The sequence below is a fragment of the Geospiza fortis genome, unplaced genomic scaffold (genome assembly GCF_000277835.1).
Source record: "Geospiza fortis unplaced genomic scaffold, GeoFor_1.0 scaffold408, whole genome shotgun sequence".
NCBI lineage: Eukaryota > Metazoa > Chordata > Aves > Passeriformes > Thraupidae > Geospiza > Geospiza fortis.
The window spans coordinates 5,338,578-5,355,310 of NW_005054330.1; the positions used below are offsets into that span (position 1 = coordinate 5,338,578).

The 16,733-nt window shown below is 49.0% G+C and overlaps 1 protein-coding gene across 1 annotated transcript in view; it reads left to right on the forward strand.

Annotated features, from left to right (window-relative positions):
• Window positions 1-16,733, forward strand: part of RBM19 (RNA binding motif protein 19) — a 52,844-nt gene that overhangs the window by 11,649 nt on the left and 24,462 nt on the right. The window contains exons 17-20 of the mRNA XM_031057493.1: window positions 518-578; window positions 1,842-1,921; window positions 2,316-2,371; window positions 3,645-3,761. Of these exons, the coding sequence (XP_030913353.1) occupies window positions 518-578; window positions 1,842-1,921; window positions 2,316-2,371; window positions 3,645-3,761 (314 nt within the window). The remainder of the gene's footprint in view (window positions 1-517; window positions 579-1,841; window positions 1,922-2,315; window positions 2,372-3,644; window positions 3,762-16,733) is intronic.

A 16,733-nucleotide genomic window follows, 5' to 3' on the forward strand; every position in this document is an offset into this window, starting at 1 on the left:
TGGAATTTCCCATCTCTGGCACTTCTTGTAGCTGTGTAAAATGCCACATTCCATGGCCAAGCATCCTGGACTTGTGAGTCTATGCAGAGACTCTGCTTCAGCTGTGGACAAATAAATACCCAGAGCAGGGCTGGGACTTGTCCCCTCTTCTTTTTCTGGCTACAAGGGAGTCAAATAACTAGTTTTCTACCCTCTAGCCCCCCATTTTTGGGAAGAGCTGTGTTCTAGGGACAGGCAGCACCCACCCTTAAGGCCTCACCCTGGCTGAGGGCATCTTGTAATCCAGAGTGTTCCTCCAGAGCCACCTCAGATCCCTGCACTTGGAGGATTTCTGGGAACTCCTGTCTTGATACCTTTCAAACTCTGTGTGTGTGTATTTGTACAGGAATAATCTGATGAGGAAAGGCTCAGCTGCAGTGCTGGGGGAGGTGGGGCTGTGTGGCACAGGGCCACGCTGGCAGTTGAGTTACAAGCCTGTGACAAAGGGAACTGAATCACGTGTCCAAATTCCTTGCAGACATTCTCCAAAGTGGGAGCCCTGAAGAGCTGCACAATATCCAAGAAGAAAGACAAAGCAGGTACTCTAGATGCTGCTGTTCAATTCCTTCCCTCAGCTGAGCTGAGGGCTCAGGTGTGGCATTGCTTCAGCAGTCATCTGGCTGAGCATTTGTGTTCCTGCTGGCAAAATCCTCAGTGCTTCCAGAAGTGTTCCTGTGGAAATGGCTGCAAGCAGCAGCCAAAGCTTCCCCCAGGGTTGGGTCTAGAAGGTTAAAACTCCATTGTGGGATTTGTGGAGATGTGGCTTGATCTTGAGATGGGGGAAGCCAAACTCCTTCAGGATCACAGAGGAGAGGGATGCAGGCTGACAGGAGCCAGTGCCCTGTGATGATTAAACCCTGCATTATCCTGCAAATATCCTCAAGGATGCCTGGCTGAGAGCTGTGCTGAGTGGGCTGGGTTTGCCTTCTCCCTGCCAGCCCTGAGCCCCCCAGGCTGCAGGGATGAGTGCCTGTGCCTGTTGTTGGCTGCTCTCCCTTCCCAAGGAGTTGGAGTAAGGCAAGCACTGGCTGGAGGGGCTGGGGCTTCTCTCTGGGAGCTGCACAGCTTTGTGGCATTTCCCCTTGACAGAGCTTCCTTGCCATGTGATATTTAAAAACTCAGATCTGCTGGGAGATAAAGAAATAAAGTGAATCCTTCAGTTCTGCTCGTGGGTCTGAGCAGGCAGCACCAAGTGAGGGCTGATCTTGTAGCACCTGATCCCTTCAGGCACTGGGGGTCATCTCTACACTCTGCCTCTGCTGAGGCTCCGAAATTGAAAATGAAGTGTTGCTTTCTCCCCTCATTATTAACTGTCCCTTAATTATGGCTGCTGTGTTAGGCAGCATGTTGCTCAGGGGTGTGGTGGGACTGCAGAGCTTTGCTGTGCAGGGAGGGGAAGGATGGGGAAGGATGGTTCTCCTTTGTTGTGCAAGTAGCAGCTGCCCACCCACTCCAGTTTATGGGATGTCTGTCTCCACAACAGGATCTCTTCCCCTGATGGTGACCAGCAGTCGGTTTGCAGTGTCTTGTTTAAGGAAGTTGCACTGAGGTGATGCAAAGCAAAACATTGGTTTTGTCTGCAACATCTGTTATCCCCTCTTCACATCAGCACCAAAACCAGCTGGTGCAGAGCAGAGCCTTGCTCAAAAAACTCATGAGACCAGCCATGGACAGGCTGGCCCTTTTCATAGGATATTAAGCTTTTTGTCCCCCCAGTTCTGGCAATCAGTGCTTGCTCCTGGTTTGTTTTTATATCTTATATCATCACTGCTTCCTTACCAAGTCCCTTTCTCTCCTGACAGGCACTTTGCTTTCCATGGGCTTTGGCTTTGTGGAGTACAAGAAGCCAGAGAGTGCCCAGAGAGCCCTGCGCCAGCTCCAGGTGAGCCTGAGCTGCCCCCCTGCAGTTCTCTCCAGAGATTTGCTTCACCCTGGCACTGCCACATGCACCTGGGGATGTCAGGGCTCAGGGCTGCACTGCACAGATGGGGGAGCCTCTAAAATGGGCCAGGCTTTGGAGGGAAGAGGGTTTGTGAAAGGACAGACTGGTGGAGAAGTGTATTTCTTAGTGCTGATCCAAGGTGGAAATTCAGAAAATGTGCATGGATTGAATTTTCATGAGTTCTCCTGTCAGGTGCAGACCCAGATATCCCCTCACAGAACAAATACTGATTAATGTTAATTTAGTGCTGCTTTGACTTCTAATTCTTCTATATATTTATTTCTATTAATTATATATCATTTTTTTCCTGCTGTTTCTTTGTTTGCCCTCCCAGGGCTGCACTGTGGATGGCCATAAGCTGGAAGTGAAGCTGTCAGAGAGAGCTGTCAGGTGAGGCTCACCTCTCCCCTCAGTGACATTTCAGCTGCAGTAATCCTTGGGAGCTTCTTCCCTTCTTCCCCAGCATCTGCATCCCGGAGTGCTCCAGCTGTTGAACACATCAGCCTTTGCTCTGCTCTGCTGACTCAGTTTTGCTTGAAAGGAAAAAAAAATGAGGAATGAGCTGAAGTGGGGCCCCAAAAATGAGCCCAGAGTGAGAACCAGGCAGAGTTTTCTTCTCTGCTTAAGGAAAAATCCTGTTTTGGTGGTAACACTGTGAGTTCCCAGGGGTTTAAAAAGTTCTTGGAGAGAAATCTTCTCTGGGTAATGAAGTCTTTTACCTGTTCATCTGAGAGAAGAGGAGCTTAAGAATAATGTTCTGATCAAATCAAGACAAAGCCAAGTTTCTTGCTTGAAATAAAAGTTTGGATTTAGTTCCTTTGCTCTGGGCAATCAGGCACAGAGGAGAAGGTTACTTGTGGGTGAATTTACTTGGAATTAGCTTCAGTTTTTAGGGATTCCTTTCTAGTTCTTACTCAGCACAGAATATTCTAACTGTAAAGCTGCAAATTAATCCAGGTACTTGAATGTTGGCACCTAACACTGTCCTTCAGACACTCTGGAAACCCTACTGGAACAGTGATATCTGTTAAATGTCAAAGTTTGTTTGAAAACCTGGCTCCTGGGCACCACAAGCAGTCTGACAGCTCCCTGTGTCTGCACTTTGTATTTCAATTCTTTCATAAACCATTTTTATCCAGTTTGATATTGAAAATCCCTTCAGCAGGTATCCAGGCCACAATGAGAAGTGCTTTGCTTTATGAAATAAGCTGCTGTCTTTTGTGTTAGGTAAATTCTGACCTTGTCCAAATGGAATGCAATTCCAGAGGTAAAAAAAAAAAAAATTAATACTCTGTTACAAAATTTCATATACTGTTCTATAACAGGAAGAAAAATAATCAAAATTAGCTTACATTAAGCTGATTTTTAAAAATATATTCGTGAATGCATTCTCCTGACAATTAAAGGGCAGGATTTGGTGACAAATGTGAGATGAGGACCTCAACTAGAGCAAGATGGGCTATTTCCTTTCCAGATGGAGGATTTTAGGGTGGTTGGAATTTGATCCTTCTTGGTGTCCTGTGTGGCATTGCCACTGGCACAACCCAGGATGCCAGTGTGAGCTGATTTCTAAATTTTCTACATTCCAAATCCTGAGGGAGCCACAGTTCAAAGGGACTTTGCTGCTCCCTGCTCTTCACCTGCCCTTCCTGTTGCCTTCCAGGCCTGCTGTGAAATCAGCCAGGAAGAAACAGACTGCCAAGAAGCAGAAAACTTCCAAGATCCTGGTCAGAAACATCCCCTTCCAGGCCACCGTCAGGGAAATCAGGGAGCTCTTCAGGTAGGAAAGTGCTTTCTTGGGTCTGTGGGTCATTGAGGTGGAGCTGCTGTGTTTTTCATACAGGGTCTTTCTCACTTTGTAAATATTGTGAATTTTTTCTTGTCTTTGTGGAAGAAAAGAGGAATTTTGGGAACACCTCTGTGTTCTGTGTGTCCTCAGCTTTTTGTGCTGTGATTTAAGCCTTGTTCCATCCTGAAAAATAGGCAGAACTTTGGAAAAGGAAAACCAGCTTTGCTGCTCCCAGGAATGTTTTGCTCACTGCCCCAGGCTGTGGTCCCTGCTCTGCTCTTGGTTTGCAGGATTTGTTGATTTTTCTGCCACAGGGTGCTGTGTTGGGAGGTGGCCTCTGTGGGCTTGTCTTAGCAGAAGTTGGGTGATTTTGTCACATTTCTGGGGCATTTCTTTCCTTGACCCTTTAAAACCTGCTCAGACCACGCAGTGCAAGGCCCCTGGCAGCGATTTTTGTGTTTCCCTGTGTTGATGGAATTGCACCTCCTTTATTTGTGTGAAGATGTGGCTCCTGTGTGACTGGAAGTCTGCTCCCTTGCAGGCTGTGAGGAGAGCTGTGTGTTCCAACACTCATTTGGGATGAATTCCAGGGATTTCACCAAAGGCAAAGCATGACTTGGCTTTTGGACAGGGGTTTGGTGATGGCCACAACAACGAGATGCCTCTAGAAGAGCAAAAGGTTTTTTTTGAAGCATTTTGCTTCAGTTCTGCCCTAAGGGGTTCAGGCAGAGCCCCTGGGCTGCCAGTGCCCATGCTGAGTTTCCTCAGCACGTGGAGCTCTGCTGATTTAAATCCCAACACTCCCAGCTACAGCCGTGCCCCTCGTCACGCTGCAGCCAGCAAAGCCGGGGCTGAGGTGAAGTTCAAGGCACTGGGAGGGTTTGTACATCACAAGCACAGAGCCTGTGGGGGGTTTTTGGTGTGGGATTTTTCCCTCCTGTCTTGTCTAGCACCTCAGAGCTGTGGAGAGGAGGGGCAGGGGAACATCTGATTGATTTTGCAGCTTCCAGCTGGCGACAGCGCTCTCAGAGCATCCCTTTCATTCACCTGGGATGTGCAGAGCTGGGTTTATCCTCAAAACAAAAACCTGCAGCTTGGGGGGACACATTGCTTTCACTCCTGCCATCCCTCCTGTCCTCTGGAGCAGCCCAGACCAGGCACAAGAGGGCAGTGCCCAGCACCTCACCCTCCTGGATTGCTTTGTTTGTGCCCTTCAATCAGCTGCCTTTGCTCTGGAGCTCTGGGCTTGCTCTGCATTTAGGAACCTGCCTTAGTTTGGCTTTTGTTAGGGATTTATTGGCAATGGCAAGCAGTCCTTTGGCAGTGGAAGGGCTGGCAGGGCTGCAGGGGGCACTCTTAGCCTGCCCAGGAAAGCCAGCCTGGGGACAGCAAGGGACAGCCAGCCTGGGGACCACCAGGCCACTCAGCCAGGCATCACCACACAGGGACACAGCCCCAGGTTTTACAGGATGAGCATCTTCCCCTATTGTTTCCCCTGCTCCAGAGCCACCTTCCAGCCCAGCAGCAGGAGAAAATTCAAGAAATATTCATTTCAAAATAAATAAATATGAATTTATAAATAGATATTAAATTAGTAATAACAATTTATATGTGTGTATTTATTTTATGTACACACACATTATCTACATCCCCACAGAATCTATATATATTACCTCAGAAAAATACATAGATTATGCCAATATTGTTCAAAAAATATCTATAACACCTTATATTTGTGTAGATATATTTATTTTTCCCCCAAAACAAATATTTCCATGTTTTGAGCTTTGTCAGGGAGCTCAGTCCCCCTTCTCACACAGCCCCACAGGAGGTGTTGATGGCACTGGAACAGCAAACCAAGGGAGCTGGGTGCTCTGGAGAGTGAATTATTCAAGCTGCTGTACCTGCCCAGCTCTGGCAGCTCAGGGATCCCTGCCCTGGCTGGTTTTACACTTTTGGATCTTGTTTTTTATGGATCCATCACTGAAATTTCAGCCTTGCCCTGCACCATTGCCTGTGTTCCTGCCTGGAGGAACTTCTTCACTCTGGAATTTGGGGACAGCAGGCTCTGTTCCCTGCACTGGAGAAAGGTGGTGCTTAATTAAGGTGTTTGGGGGGAGTCAGGAATGCTCTGATCAACAGCTCAGACCCTCTGCCTGCAAAATAATCCCATTTTAGCAGTTCCACATGCCTCAGGTGCTCCCTGCTCCCACCTCAGCCCCCGTGGCTTTGCTGGGGGGTGACACTGGATCAGAGCATGTCCTGCCACGTTCTCCTGGAGGTTCTGCCCTCTCTTGTACCCTCAAGGGATTTATTTATCTTTTTTTTTTTTTAAGATAACACCTATCTTCAGAGGGAGAACTGCTGTTCAATTATAGGGGCTGCTTTTGGGTGAGGTGTGAAGATTTAGCTTTTGTGGGTGTGTTTTTTTCACCCATTTTTGTTCTTGATTAGATCCTACTCTTCTCTTTACTACCTGGAAAAATAACAAAAGGTAAATGGTGCTTAGTTCTTTGCAAAGAGCCACAGTTAGGGGAGGAGAGACAAAGGGATTGCTATCCCATGAAGGCTGCTAATTCTAATTTTTCCTACCAAATCGTGGGGCTTTTATAGCAAGACTTTTTTTTTTTTTTTTAAAAAAGGAACTCTAGACGTGGCAAGCTGAATTGGAGATCTGTGAAAGGCCACATTTTCACAGATTGGAGCCCTGGCAATTTCTGAAAATTGGGCTCCTTTAAGAATCTATCACATGAGATCCATGCAGCCTTCACTGGGAGTTCCAATTAACTCTTTGTTTCAGAGCATCCCCTTCCACCCTCCTTCCCTCTGGCTGCACCAACTCCATGAAGATTGAAAATCAGGCTGTATGCAAGTGGTTTATAATGTTTTGAGAAGATGGGGGCTTCATTTTCCTCAAAAAGGGAATGATAAAATTTAGAAAAACACTTCTTAAAGGATTCCTGCCCAATCCAAGGCAAGCTGGGGGATGGACTCAGTCCAGAGTGTGCTTGGAGTTTGGCAGAGCTGCTGCTCATCCCACCAAAGGATGGAGTTTTTGGAGTTATGTGTTTGGGGGATGAAGTTGTTTCTTCTTTTCTTTGCAGGATATATCTGAGAACTTAGAATTTTGGTTTTATCTTTGATTTCTCTGGAATTTGCAGCAATTGTTAGTTCCAGCCCTGCCCTGCCAGTTAGCTGAGGAGATCAGGACTCGGTGTGGAAGGTGGTTTATCATCCCTCTGGCCAGCCCTTGCCTGCACCTGCAGGAACTGCAGTCAAACACGTTGCACAAAGCTGTTAAATCACAAAATTATCATCAGCTGGGAGGCTGGACTTCAGTTTGCCTAAAGAAACAGTGAGCAGAAAAGCAATTGGAATGTATTGCAGGGCAAAGAACAGGTTATCAGTGCACTTATCTGCACAGCCTGACTTTCCTACACAGAAAGTAACACTCCTTCTTGCTAAGACCTTTGGGGTGGGTGTCTCTTTTAATTTTAACTCCTTTGCTGACTGTTTTCTTCGTCTTGACAAAGACATGGCATTTATTACATCTGGCAAAGTAAGTGTGTGGGCCTGATGAGGAGGAAAAAGAACAGTTCCTTCTGATGGAGGGGAAAAGTGAAGTGGGACAAGACTTGGGAGTCAGCCCCTTCTGGGAGAAGAAAAAAAATCTCTGCAGGGAGATGCGGTGGATAAACTGGCAGAGAGATTTTTTTTAAGGCAGTCTTTATGAAGTTAATTTTATAAGATGATGCCTTTCACTTCTTCTGACCTATTATAATAAAGTGTAGTTACCAGAATGGGCTTTTCATTTCCCATTATAAAGGACACGGTGGGATAATGAATCCTTCTGCCAGACATGCTTGCTGTTCACACCTTTCTCCCAGTAATGGAGTCTACATGACTGGAGACAATTTCTCCTTCCCCTGTTGAAGATGTGGAAAATCTGTGCTGGTGAAAGACACAAGAGGAGAAAAAAATTTGAGGAAAAACATGTGAGTTTGTTAAGCAAGTGCTGGGCAGTGTTAATTAGAGCATTCCATGCAAACAGAATGTCCAGTGCTGCCAGGATTGCTGGGGTTCACTTTTAAAATCTCAAATGCTGTGGTAGAAATGGCTCAAAACTGATTGCTGCTGCTGCTTCTTAGCTGCTTGAATTTTGTCTCCAGGCAGTGGCCCAAGGGCTTGGGGACAGCTGCAGAAGTCACTGGGAGCATCTCCCTGGGCTGGGAGGGGCTGCTGGGGTAGCACAGGGGCTGCAGGTGCTTTGGGAGAAGCAGGAGGAGACACCTGGGGCAGGACAGAGCTGCTGATGTGGCAGGGTGGCAGAAGGAGCAGGCAGAGCAGGGCAATGAAACCCTGAACTCCCCTGCAGTGCTGACACCTCTGCTTGTCCCAGGGTGCTCTGCTTGCAAGAAGGGGGTGCCCAGAAATGAATTTTGGAGAAGCAGACCAGGGCTTGGGTCCCACCTTGCTGGCCTCCCCTGAGGACTGGAAGGGCTGTGGAATTGCACCTTGCCTGGAGGCACAGGCTCAGCTGGAACCTGCCACAAACAGCACTTTGGGAGCAGAAGGTGTTTCAGAGGTGTAGTGGCAGCTGGGAGGTGCCTCTGAGTTTGATGTGGTGCAGAGTGGGTCACCACATCATGTTCTGCAGGAAATAGGTGGGGCCATGAGCTCTCCAAAGCCTCCCCAGGCCCCTGCTGCAATGCCAGGGGGCACCATGTGCTGCTTGGCATCCCAGTGTGGCTGTGCTCTGGGGTTTCCAGCTTAGGGCTGCATGCCCAAGCCTTGTTTTGGCCTGTCCTTGGGGATAACAACATTTCAGGGCTGCCCATGCTGGGAGCTCTGGGCCAGGAGCTTCAGGGAGCTGGGTCAGGGCTGCTCCTGAGGGTGCTGGCGCAGGGGATGTGGTGTCTGTGCTCACATCCAGCTCCTCCCTGCAATGCCAGGGCTGGGCTGGGCTGCTCAGTGGCTGCCTGGTGCCTCTGGGGCTGCAGGATGCTCCTCTGGATTGAGGCTTTTCCTCCTCTGTCCCCTGTTTGGCTGTGGGGTCCCACCCTTGCTGTTTGAAGGTTCTCACAAGGATTGCACCTCTGGATGTGTTTGTTGAGTTTGGTTTTGGATTAAAGGAAGCTGCCTGGTTGATGGCTCCCTGTGTCCTGGCTGAAGGGCTCGGCCCCAGTGCTGGCTGTCAGTCTGTCCTTGCTGTGCCAGGGGAACACAGCACATGTGGGGCTGATGGAGAGCGCTGATGGAGGGGCTGGGAGATGCAGGAGAGTAGGTTCCAGTGACACCTCAGAGCCCTTTCCAAGGCCTAAAGGGGCTTCAGGAGAGCTGCAGAGGGATTTGGGACAAGGGATGGGGTGACAGAACACAGGGAATGGCTTCCACTGCCAGAGGGCAGAGCTGGATGGGATTTTGGGAAAGAATTCCCCCATGAGGGTGGGGAACCCCTGGCAGGGGCTGCCCCCTGAGCCACCCTCTGTTTTTCCACCCCTGTGGGCTGTGTGCCCTGCATGTCCTGCACAGCTGGTGCCAGGAGCATCCCTGCAGCCTTTGGCCAATGCTGATGTTTCCATGCCCAAACTGCAGCGTTGCTCAGGAAAATACAGAGTGCAGGAGCTTTTTGGGAAGCAGCTTGCAGGAATGTGCACCAGGCTCATGAGCTGCAGGTAGGAATGCAGGGATCTGCTGGGCTGCTTTATTTCTCTATTTTAAACAGCATAAATTAAACTCACTTTATTTTTTTTTCTCTCCCTCTTCTTCAAATCTTCTCCTTGTGTGCTGGAAACCCAAACACAACAGAATTGGGTTGATATTCAGAGCCCAGAAATGGAAGTGGCCACTTTAATTTGGCCACTCTCCAAAGAGAGCCATGGGGTGGGGGAGAGGGAAATGGGTTTGCAGTGCTGTTTTTCAGTTTGAATCATAAAGGTGTTTAACATAGATAAGGAAATGTTTAACTCTGTGTTATCTTAGCAAAGTTGCTTTAAAAGGTGGTTCTTCCCAAGAGCAGAAGGAAGATTTTCTTTTTCAGCACATCCCTTTCCTGGGTTTGAATATTCATTGCATACTTGATTTTTTATATTTATTTTTCCCCCTTTTCTGCTCTCCACATACTCCAGGTCCCTTTTCTGCCCACCCAAAACCTGGATTTGGCCTGTGCAAATGAAGGGAATTTCTGGGCTGCTCTCTCCTGACTCCTGCCACCTCTCTCCAGGGCATCCAGCCGAGCTTCCCAAGAGAACTTTAATTAGTTTTCCACACAAATTCCTCAGCTCAGCAGCGTGGAGGGGCTCAGGGAGGTGGAGTGAGCTGGGGAAGGGGCTGCTTTTGGAATGTCTTGTTCAAATGCCACTCTGGGGTTCTGCTTTGGGCTTTTTGCCATTTTTTTCAGTGCAAAAAAAATTTCAGATGTGGGCAGGTGGTTCTCCATAGGGAGAAAACCAAAGCCTGCTTGTGCTGTGTCCTGGAAATAACCCACTCAGGGTTCTTAGTGTTACAAGGTGTCTTTTTGTCTGAATTAAGAAGAGTATGTATGTGTCTGAGAAAGGAAAAACATGGGATTTTTTTGGGGGGGTTATATTGTGGCCAGTTGTTGTTCATTCTCAGAGTTGGCCCTTTGGGGGCTGGCAGCTGGAGCACTGCACAATCTATAACATTGAAATTCCACTGGACTAACTTTTGAGCTTGTGTCTCAGCCTTTCATCAAGGTACAGTCAAGATGATTATCTCCTTGCTCTTAAAATTCCTCTGTCTGTTGGATTTGTTAACTGCAGTTCTTTGCTGGTGATGTTGATCCATCCACCCCCCTGCCTTTCACTTGTGTGGGTATTTTTCAGTCTCACTTCACGAGAAGGTCCTGAACAAGCCTCTAATGAATCACAGCTTTCTCCTCACGATGACATCGTGTCCTTTATTTGCATCTCTGTTTGCATCATTATTTTTTTAACCTCATGCCTGCTGCAGCCTTTCTCCCTCTCCCAATCTGGGAGATTTTTCAGCCTTGGGATGTGATTGCAATTAAAGCCCTTCCATTCCAGAGTCTCTCACCTCCCCTGAGGCAGTGCCTGTGCCCAAGGCCTTTGAACTGTGCTGCCTTCTGCAGCTGCTGGCACCAGCAGCATTTCTGTCTGCACCTTGTTTTTCCTGAAGAAATCAAGTTAAGGCAGATCAGGATGACCATCTGTCTTCTCACCTCTCTTTCCTCCTCCCCCAGCAGTATCCTGAGCACTTGCAGGCATCTGGCAGAGGACAGGAGATGTTAAATTTGCTGCAATTAAGTCCAGGGGGAAGCTGCTGAGCCCTGTCCTCTGAGGAAGGTGCTGTTGTGGGACTGACCCTTACCAGGCATCCAGGGACTCACATCAGCTGCCTGTGGAGATGGGATGGTTTTTCTGCCCATATTCCCATTTATTAGGTACCAGGGAAGCTGGAAAACCACTTTTTGTTCCGCTGCCCATCAGTGGTCTGTGCACATCAAGCTCTTCCCTCCTGGGTGGGCTCTGGGCCCTGCCCAGGAGTGTTTGGAGAACAGCCTTGGGTCTCCTTCAGCCCCTCATTTTTTTGGGCATCTCTTTGTGAAACCTCACTTGGAAAAGCAGCAATAGTGACTTTTCCAAGCCTAGGAGTGCCAATCTCAGCATCTCAACAGGCTGGGACTGCTCACAAGCAGCACCACTGAGATCTGTGCCAAAATCCACCCTGCAAATCCCATTTCAGGTGTGCTCCATGGCCCTTCCCTACTTCTCTTTAACCCAGCTCTTGCTCTTCCCACTCTTTGATACCATGCCAGCATCTGAGGGGTTAAAAGAGTCTGGTGGGGGGGCGAGGGGGTGGGGATGAGGTGTTTCAGCTGCTCATTACTCACTGCCAGCTTCCCCCAAAATCATATTAATTTCACGCTGTCACGCAGGACTGCGCTGTCTCTGCCGGCAGCAGCCAGGAGGGTGACAGGGCTGGGGGGAGCGTGGCTGCCCCTCATCCAACCATGGCTGCCTTTTTGGGAGCTCTCTGGTGCCTCTTTCCTCACCCAGGTGCCCACCCAGGTGGGGCTGGGGCCGCTCACCTTGCAGGGGGATGTGGGGAGCGCCGTGCGCTGCCTCCCGATGATCATTTTCCACCCCGCTGCTTGTGCAAAAACCCCATGAAATTGGGTCTGCTGCAGCAGGGAGGTCTGGAGGAGGGAGGGAAGGAGGGAGGGGAGCTGCCAGCCTGCCCTGCCCTACCTGTGCTCAGCAAGGATGCTGCTTAAAAGTTGCTTTTTAACCACTTGCCTCCCTTTTTTAACGGCAGCAAGCACAGCCCAGCTCTGCCTGTAAAGATCGAGCTGCCTTTGCCTCCTGTCTGATTTCTCCCTCTTTTCTGCTGTTTGCTCAGTGCATCTGCCAGAGCTGTCACCTCTGCAGGGACTTACTGCCATCAGCTGGGCCTGTGACAGCTCCCACACAAGCTCAGCATTGCTGAGCCCATCCTGGCTGAGGCTCACTCTCCATGGCAGACATTCTGCTCTGTCCCTGCCATTTGGATTGTTCTCACCCCTAGAACTCCTCTCACCTTTTTCCAGGTGTGTGCTTGCATTTTTTTTGGTGGATTGTGGCTGGAAGGATGATCCCTTCCCCTTTTCTCTCATTGTGGCCACACTTCTTGGAGCTCTTGGCAGGGGAGTTGGGCTTAGATGACCTCCAACCCAAACCATCCAGGGATCCTGTGGAATCTGTGTCCTCTTCATCCTCTTTCTGAGGTGGGTGGAGAGCAATGAGCTTTCCATGAAATGGAGTGGAAGCATCATCACTGAACCCCATGGTGGCTCAGGCAGTGCTTGCACCAGTCACTCTCTGTCTTTTGGGACTTTTCCAGGGACCTGTGAAGACAAATCCCACTGTGCAAAGTGGCCTCTGAGCTTTGCTGTGGTCATGGCAGGTTGGCAAGGGCTGACCAAAGTCCTGGAGCAGGAGGAGAGCCACCATTGTAGCTTGGGCAGCAGCCACACCTCCAGTTTGGGCACAGGATGGGTAAATTGGACTGTTAGCAGTGAAAAGCCATCTCTGCTCCCAGGGCTTTTCCAGCAGGAGCAGAAAATGGGATGTTGTGCTGTCTCTGGAGCATGGTGGCTCCCAGCCTGCCTCACCAAGGAGCTGCTCTGAATGCTTGGCCTTGTTCTGAGCCCTGGCAGGTGTCACATGTGGCCAGCCTGGGCTCTGGGGACAATCCTGAGCTCAGGAGACCTCACAGCCTGGCTGTGTTTGAGCCTCCAGCTCGGCTCCCGCGTTCCCGCTGCGCTTGCGTGCATTTGATCTCCCCTCTGCGTTTCTCTGTTCTCCTGATGAAAATAATTAATCAGGTTATTTTTCTAAGTCATCCTGCAGCTTTACAGGGACAAGACTTAAATAAGGATTCTCTTTAAAGCAGAGCTGTGTTAAAATAGCTGTGTGCCTATAAATATCTCATTGCTTCTATATTTATTCCCCAGCTCAGTGCAGGAGGTTCTACAGCTGAATATAAGATATTTCTTTATTTTTTGGATTGTTGATGCAGCTGGTATCTTAACAGCAAGGCTGCCTTCTCCAAAGGATGCCCTGGGTACACCTTTGGGTTCCTTCTGAGTTTTCTAGATGCTAGTTGTACAAATTTCCTCTTGTCTTTGAAAGGAGCTGACTCATAAGAATCCTCCAGGAGCAGAGATTTGCACCAGACCCTCCTGTGAGCACTATTTTTAGCATAACTTTTTTTTTTTTTTTTTTTTTGACCAGAGCTGCACTCTGATCAGGATTTTCAAAAGAGCCCAGGAGAGATAAATCCCCAAATCTCAGCTCTGTGGGAGCTGCAGGTTCCTTTGAAATCCTGACCCTCTGGTGATTAGGGCAGTGACTTGGTGGCTCCTAAGCCCTGGTGCTGCAAGGTGCTGCGTGCTGGGAGAATTGTGGCTTAGGAGTGTGAGCTCTGAGAAAGGCTTTGCAGGCATTGGAGGCTCTTGTTGGAGGCTGTGCAAGGATTGAGATTCCCTGAGGGTTGGGATAGAGGGGTCTGTAGGTGACTGCTGCATTTGTACATCTCAGCTGCCAGGGAAGCAGGGTTTGGCCCTGGTGTGCTCCAGGGAGGTGATGTGGGGGAAGATGTCCTGATAGAGCTGGTCCTTTCTCCACCAGGCTTGAACGTCTTTTGTTTCCCCCAGCAAAAAAATTTAAAAAAAGTAATTACTATTAGGAGTAACTAGTATTACCAGTAGGATTAAGGAAGAGGATGTTGCATAGGTGAAATGAAGGGATTTGAGAGTGACAGCAGAGGGGACAAGAGCCCTGCTGTGACCAGAACCAGCTCAGAGCTCTGTAGGATTGCCCAAGAGAAGAGAAGCAACAACAAAACCTGAATAATAATAAAGTGGGATTTTCCACCTCCATCCTGCTTTGGGGTGACCTCTTCCACCACACATCCACCAGTTACCTTCAAATCCTCAAACTCTTTTGGGGTGGCTTTGAACTCCCAAACTCACGTCGGTGTTCACGTTCAGCAGTGCTGCTTGAACCCAGGGCTTCCTAAAGCTTGTGGTGTTCCCTGTGCCAGCTCTGCACCTTCCCCTGGCCCTTAGGAACTGGAATTGTAGGCGTTGAGGTGTGAAATTTCAGGAGGAAATCTGTTCCTGCTTTCATCAGACAGTGAATCATCGTTGTCTTTAAAGCACGGAAATAAATGTGGAGAATAGGCAGGTGTCTTCTCCTGGAGGTGTCAGTGAGTCCTGGCTGCTTTTCCTTGATGTCACCAAGTCTAAAATAGATTTATGGCAAGAAGTGGATTTAAAAAATACTTCCCACCCCAGTGGTGCAGGCTCTTCCATCAGCAAGGAGCAGGAACCAAAGCAGGACATGTGCAGTACCCCATGGGGAGGCACATCCTGGGATATTCTTTTGCAGTCAGAAAGATGGGAACAAATCAGGAGATGCCCACGTCCATCTCTCCATCCTAAAGGTGTGTGAGGCTGCTGGGTGGGGCTCTGCACATCCCAGCTCCTGCTGCAGGGGCTCCAGGGCTCTCTTTCCTTTTTCCACACTAAAATTCCAGCGTGGGAGCCGGCTCTGGAGGGCAGAACGACTGTGACAGTCACACCAGAGCAGCTGGAGCTGGAAAATCAGCCTGGATGGGGAGGAGCAGGGGGCTGAGGAGCTGCAAAGGGAGGCTGCAGGGACATGATGCTGCTGCCACCAGTACAGCAAATCCAGGCAAGGGAAAGGCCCCTTTTCCCACCAGCCTTTAAAGCCCATGTTAAAACCTCCCGAAGTCGGATTAAACACAGCAAAATTAAGAAACCAAACCTGATTGCAACACCTGCTTAGAAATGACTTAAGTGGAGGGATATTAAAATTTTAAGACTTGCTGCTGTGCTGCTGATGGAGGATTTAAAAAAATAATAATTACTGTTGGGTGGTTGTTTTTTTTTTTCTTTCTGCTTGGTTTTCAGGATTGGTTTCTGTTTAGCGTGCGGCCTAATTGCGTAATTACACGATAGACTGGAGTAGAATTTAGTGTGTGTAATACCAGTTATAAAGAAGAGCCCTAATTATGTAGATCTTCTCAGGTAAATAATACATCAGGGGCATGGAGTGGCCTAATTACTGTTCTGAAAACCTGCCTAATGACTAATTTGCTTGGAATTTCAGAACGCTTTTGATAAGGTCCCTCATAAGCAACTGTTAAGGAAAATAAATCGAGAAGGGATAAAATGTTTTGCTGTGTTTTTAAACAAGCCAGTTAAGCCACAGGAAGCAGCCACTGCCTTTTGATCCAGCATCTTGAGGAGATGGAAGATCCATCCCCTGGCTGCCTCCTGCTCCGGGGCCAAAGCTGTTGTGTTCCTGATCCTGCTTTGCCATGAGCTCCAAGGGAGGCTGCTGCCATTTTCCACTAAAAATGGGATTTGTGGGTCAATTCCCAGCTCCTTGGAAAGAAGCACATCCATGTCCACATAGTCCCTGGCACTTGTAGTAGTTGTGGTGCTGGGCTTCTAAATAATTCTTGAAGATTTGTGCCAAAATTTGGTAAATCCAGGAAGAACTAAACTTGGAGCTTTCCACAGGCACTGAGGGAGTGAGGGCAATCCAAAAGCTGGAGCAGCTTCCCCAGGACTGTTTTCTAGTGGATCTCATGGACTTCCTCCATGAGGAGGGAAGTCCAGAGCTGGGACCAGCAGCAGTGTTATTCCAGGGAGTGTGTGAGATGCTGCAGTGGTGGGAGCCTGGCTTTGGCCCTGCCCCAGGAGCCTCTGGCAGCAAGGACAGGGCTGCCCAGAAAACCAGGCTCAGGAAAGGATCCACGGAGCAGCTGAGCCTGGACAGGCAGCAGCACAAGGAAAAGGAGGAATCACACAAAGCAAAAACCCAGTTGTGCTGCAGCAGCAGATCAAGGGCCTCCAAACAAAGATGATGCTCCTGGGCAAAGAGGAAGCTGGAAAAACTGATGATCCATGGTAAAGAGCAAGGTGCAGACGTGGCTGTCCCCGTCCCGCTGGCTTTTCACAGGAGCTTTGATAATCCAGCAGGACATGAGTGAAGGATCAGCTTTGCTTCCTGGTGTGGGCCAGGGGGACACTGCTGCCCTGCTCTGCTGCCAATTCCCTCCACCAGAGCTGGAGGGAGCCACAGTTTGACTGGGCTCCAGGATCCAGAGGTTTCCCTCCCACCTTGTCTTCCTGTGCCTTCATTTGCTGATTTCCAGAGGTGAAGGAGACATTATTGATGCTGCTGCTGATAATGGTAATAGGGGAGATGGGTGCCAGATAATTCCTGAACTCTCTAACAGGATTTAAGCTAACAAGAGAGGAAGGCTTTTTTCTTCCCTCCTTCCCTTTTCCCTTCCTCCTTTTCAGATATTTCCTGTGCCGGGGATAACAACACCAAGGAGTGTTAAATTGGCTCTGAATGTCCACCCCTGGCTGTCCACATTCTTGTAACGATTTCATTAGCTTGA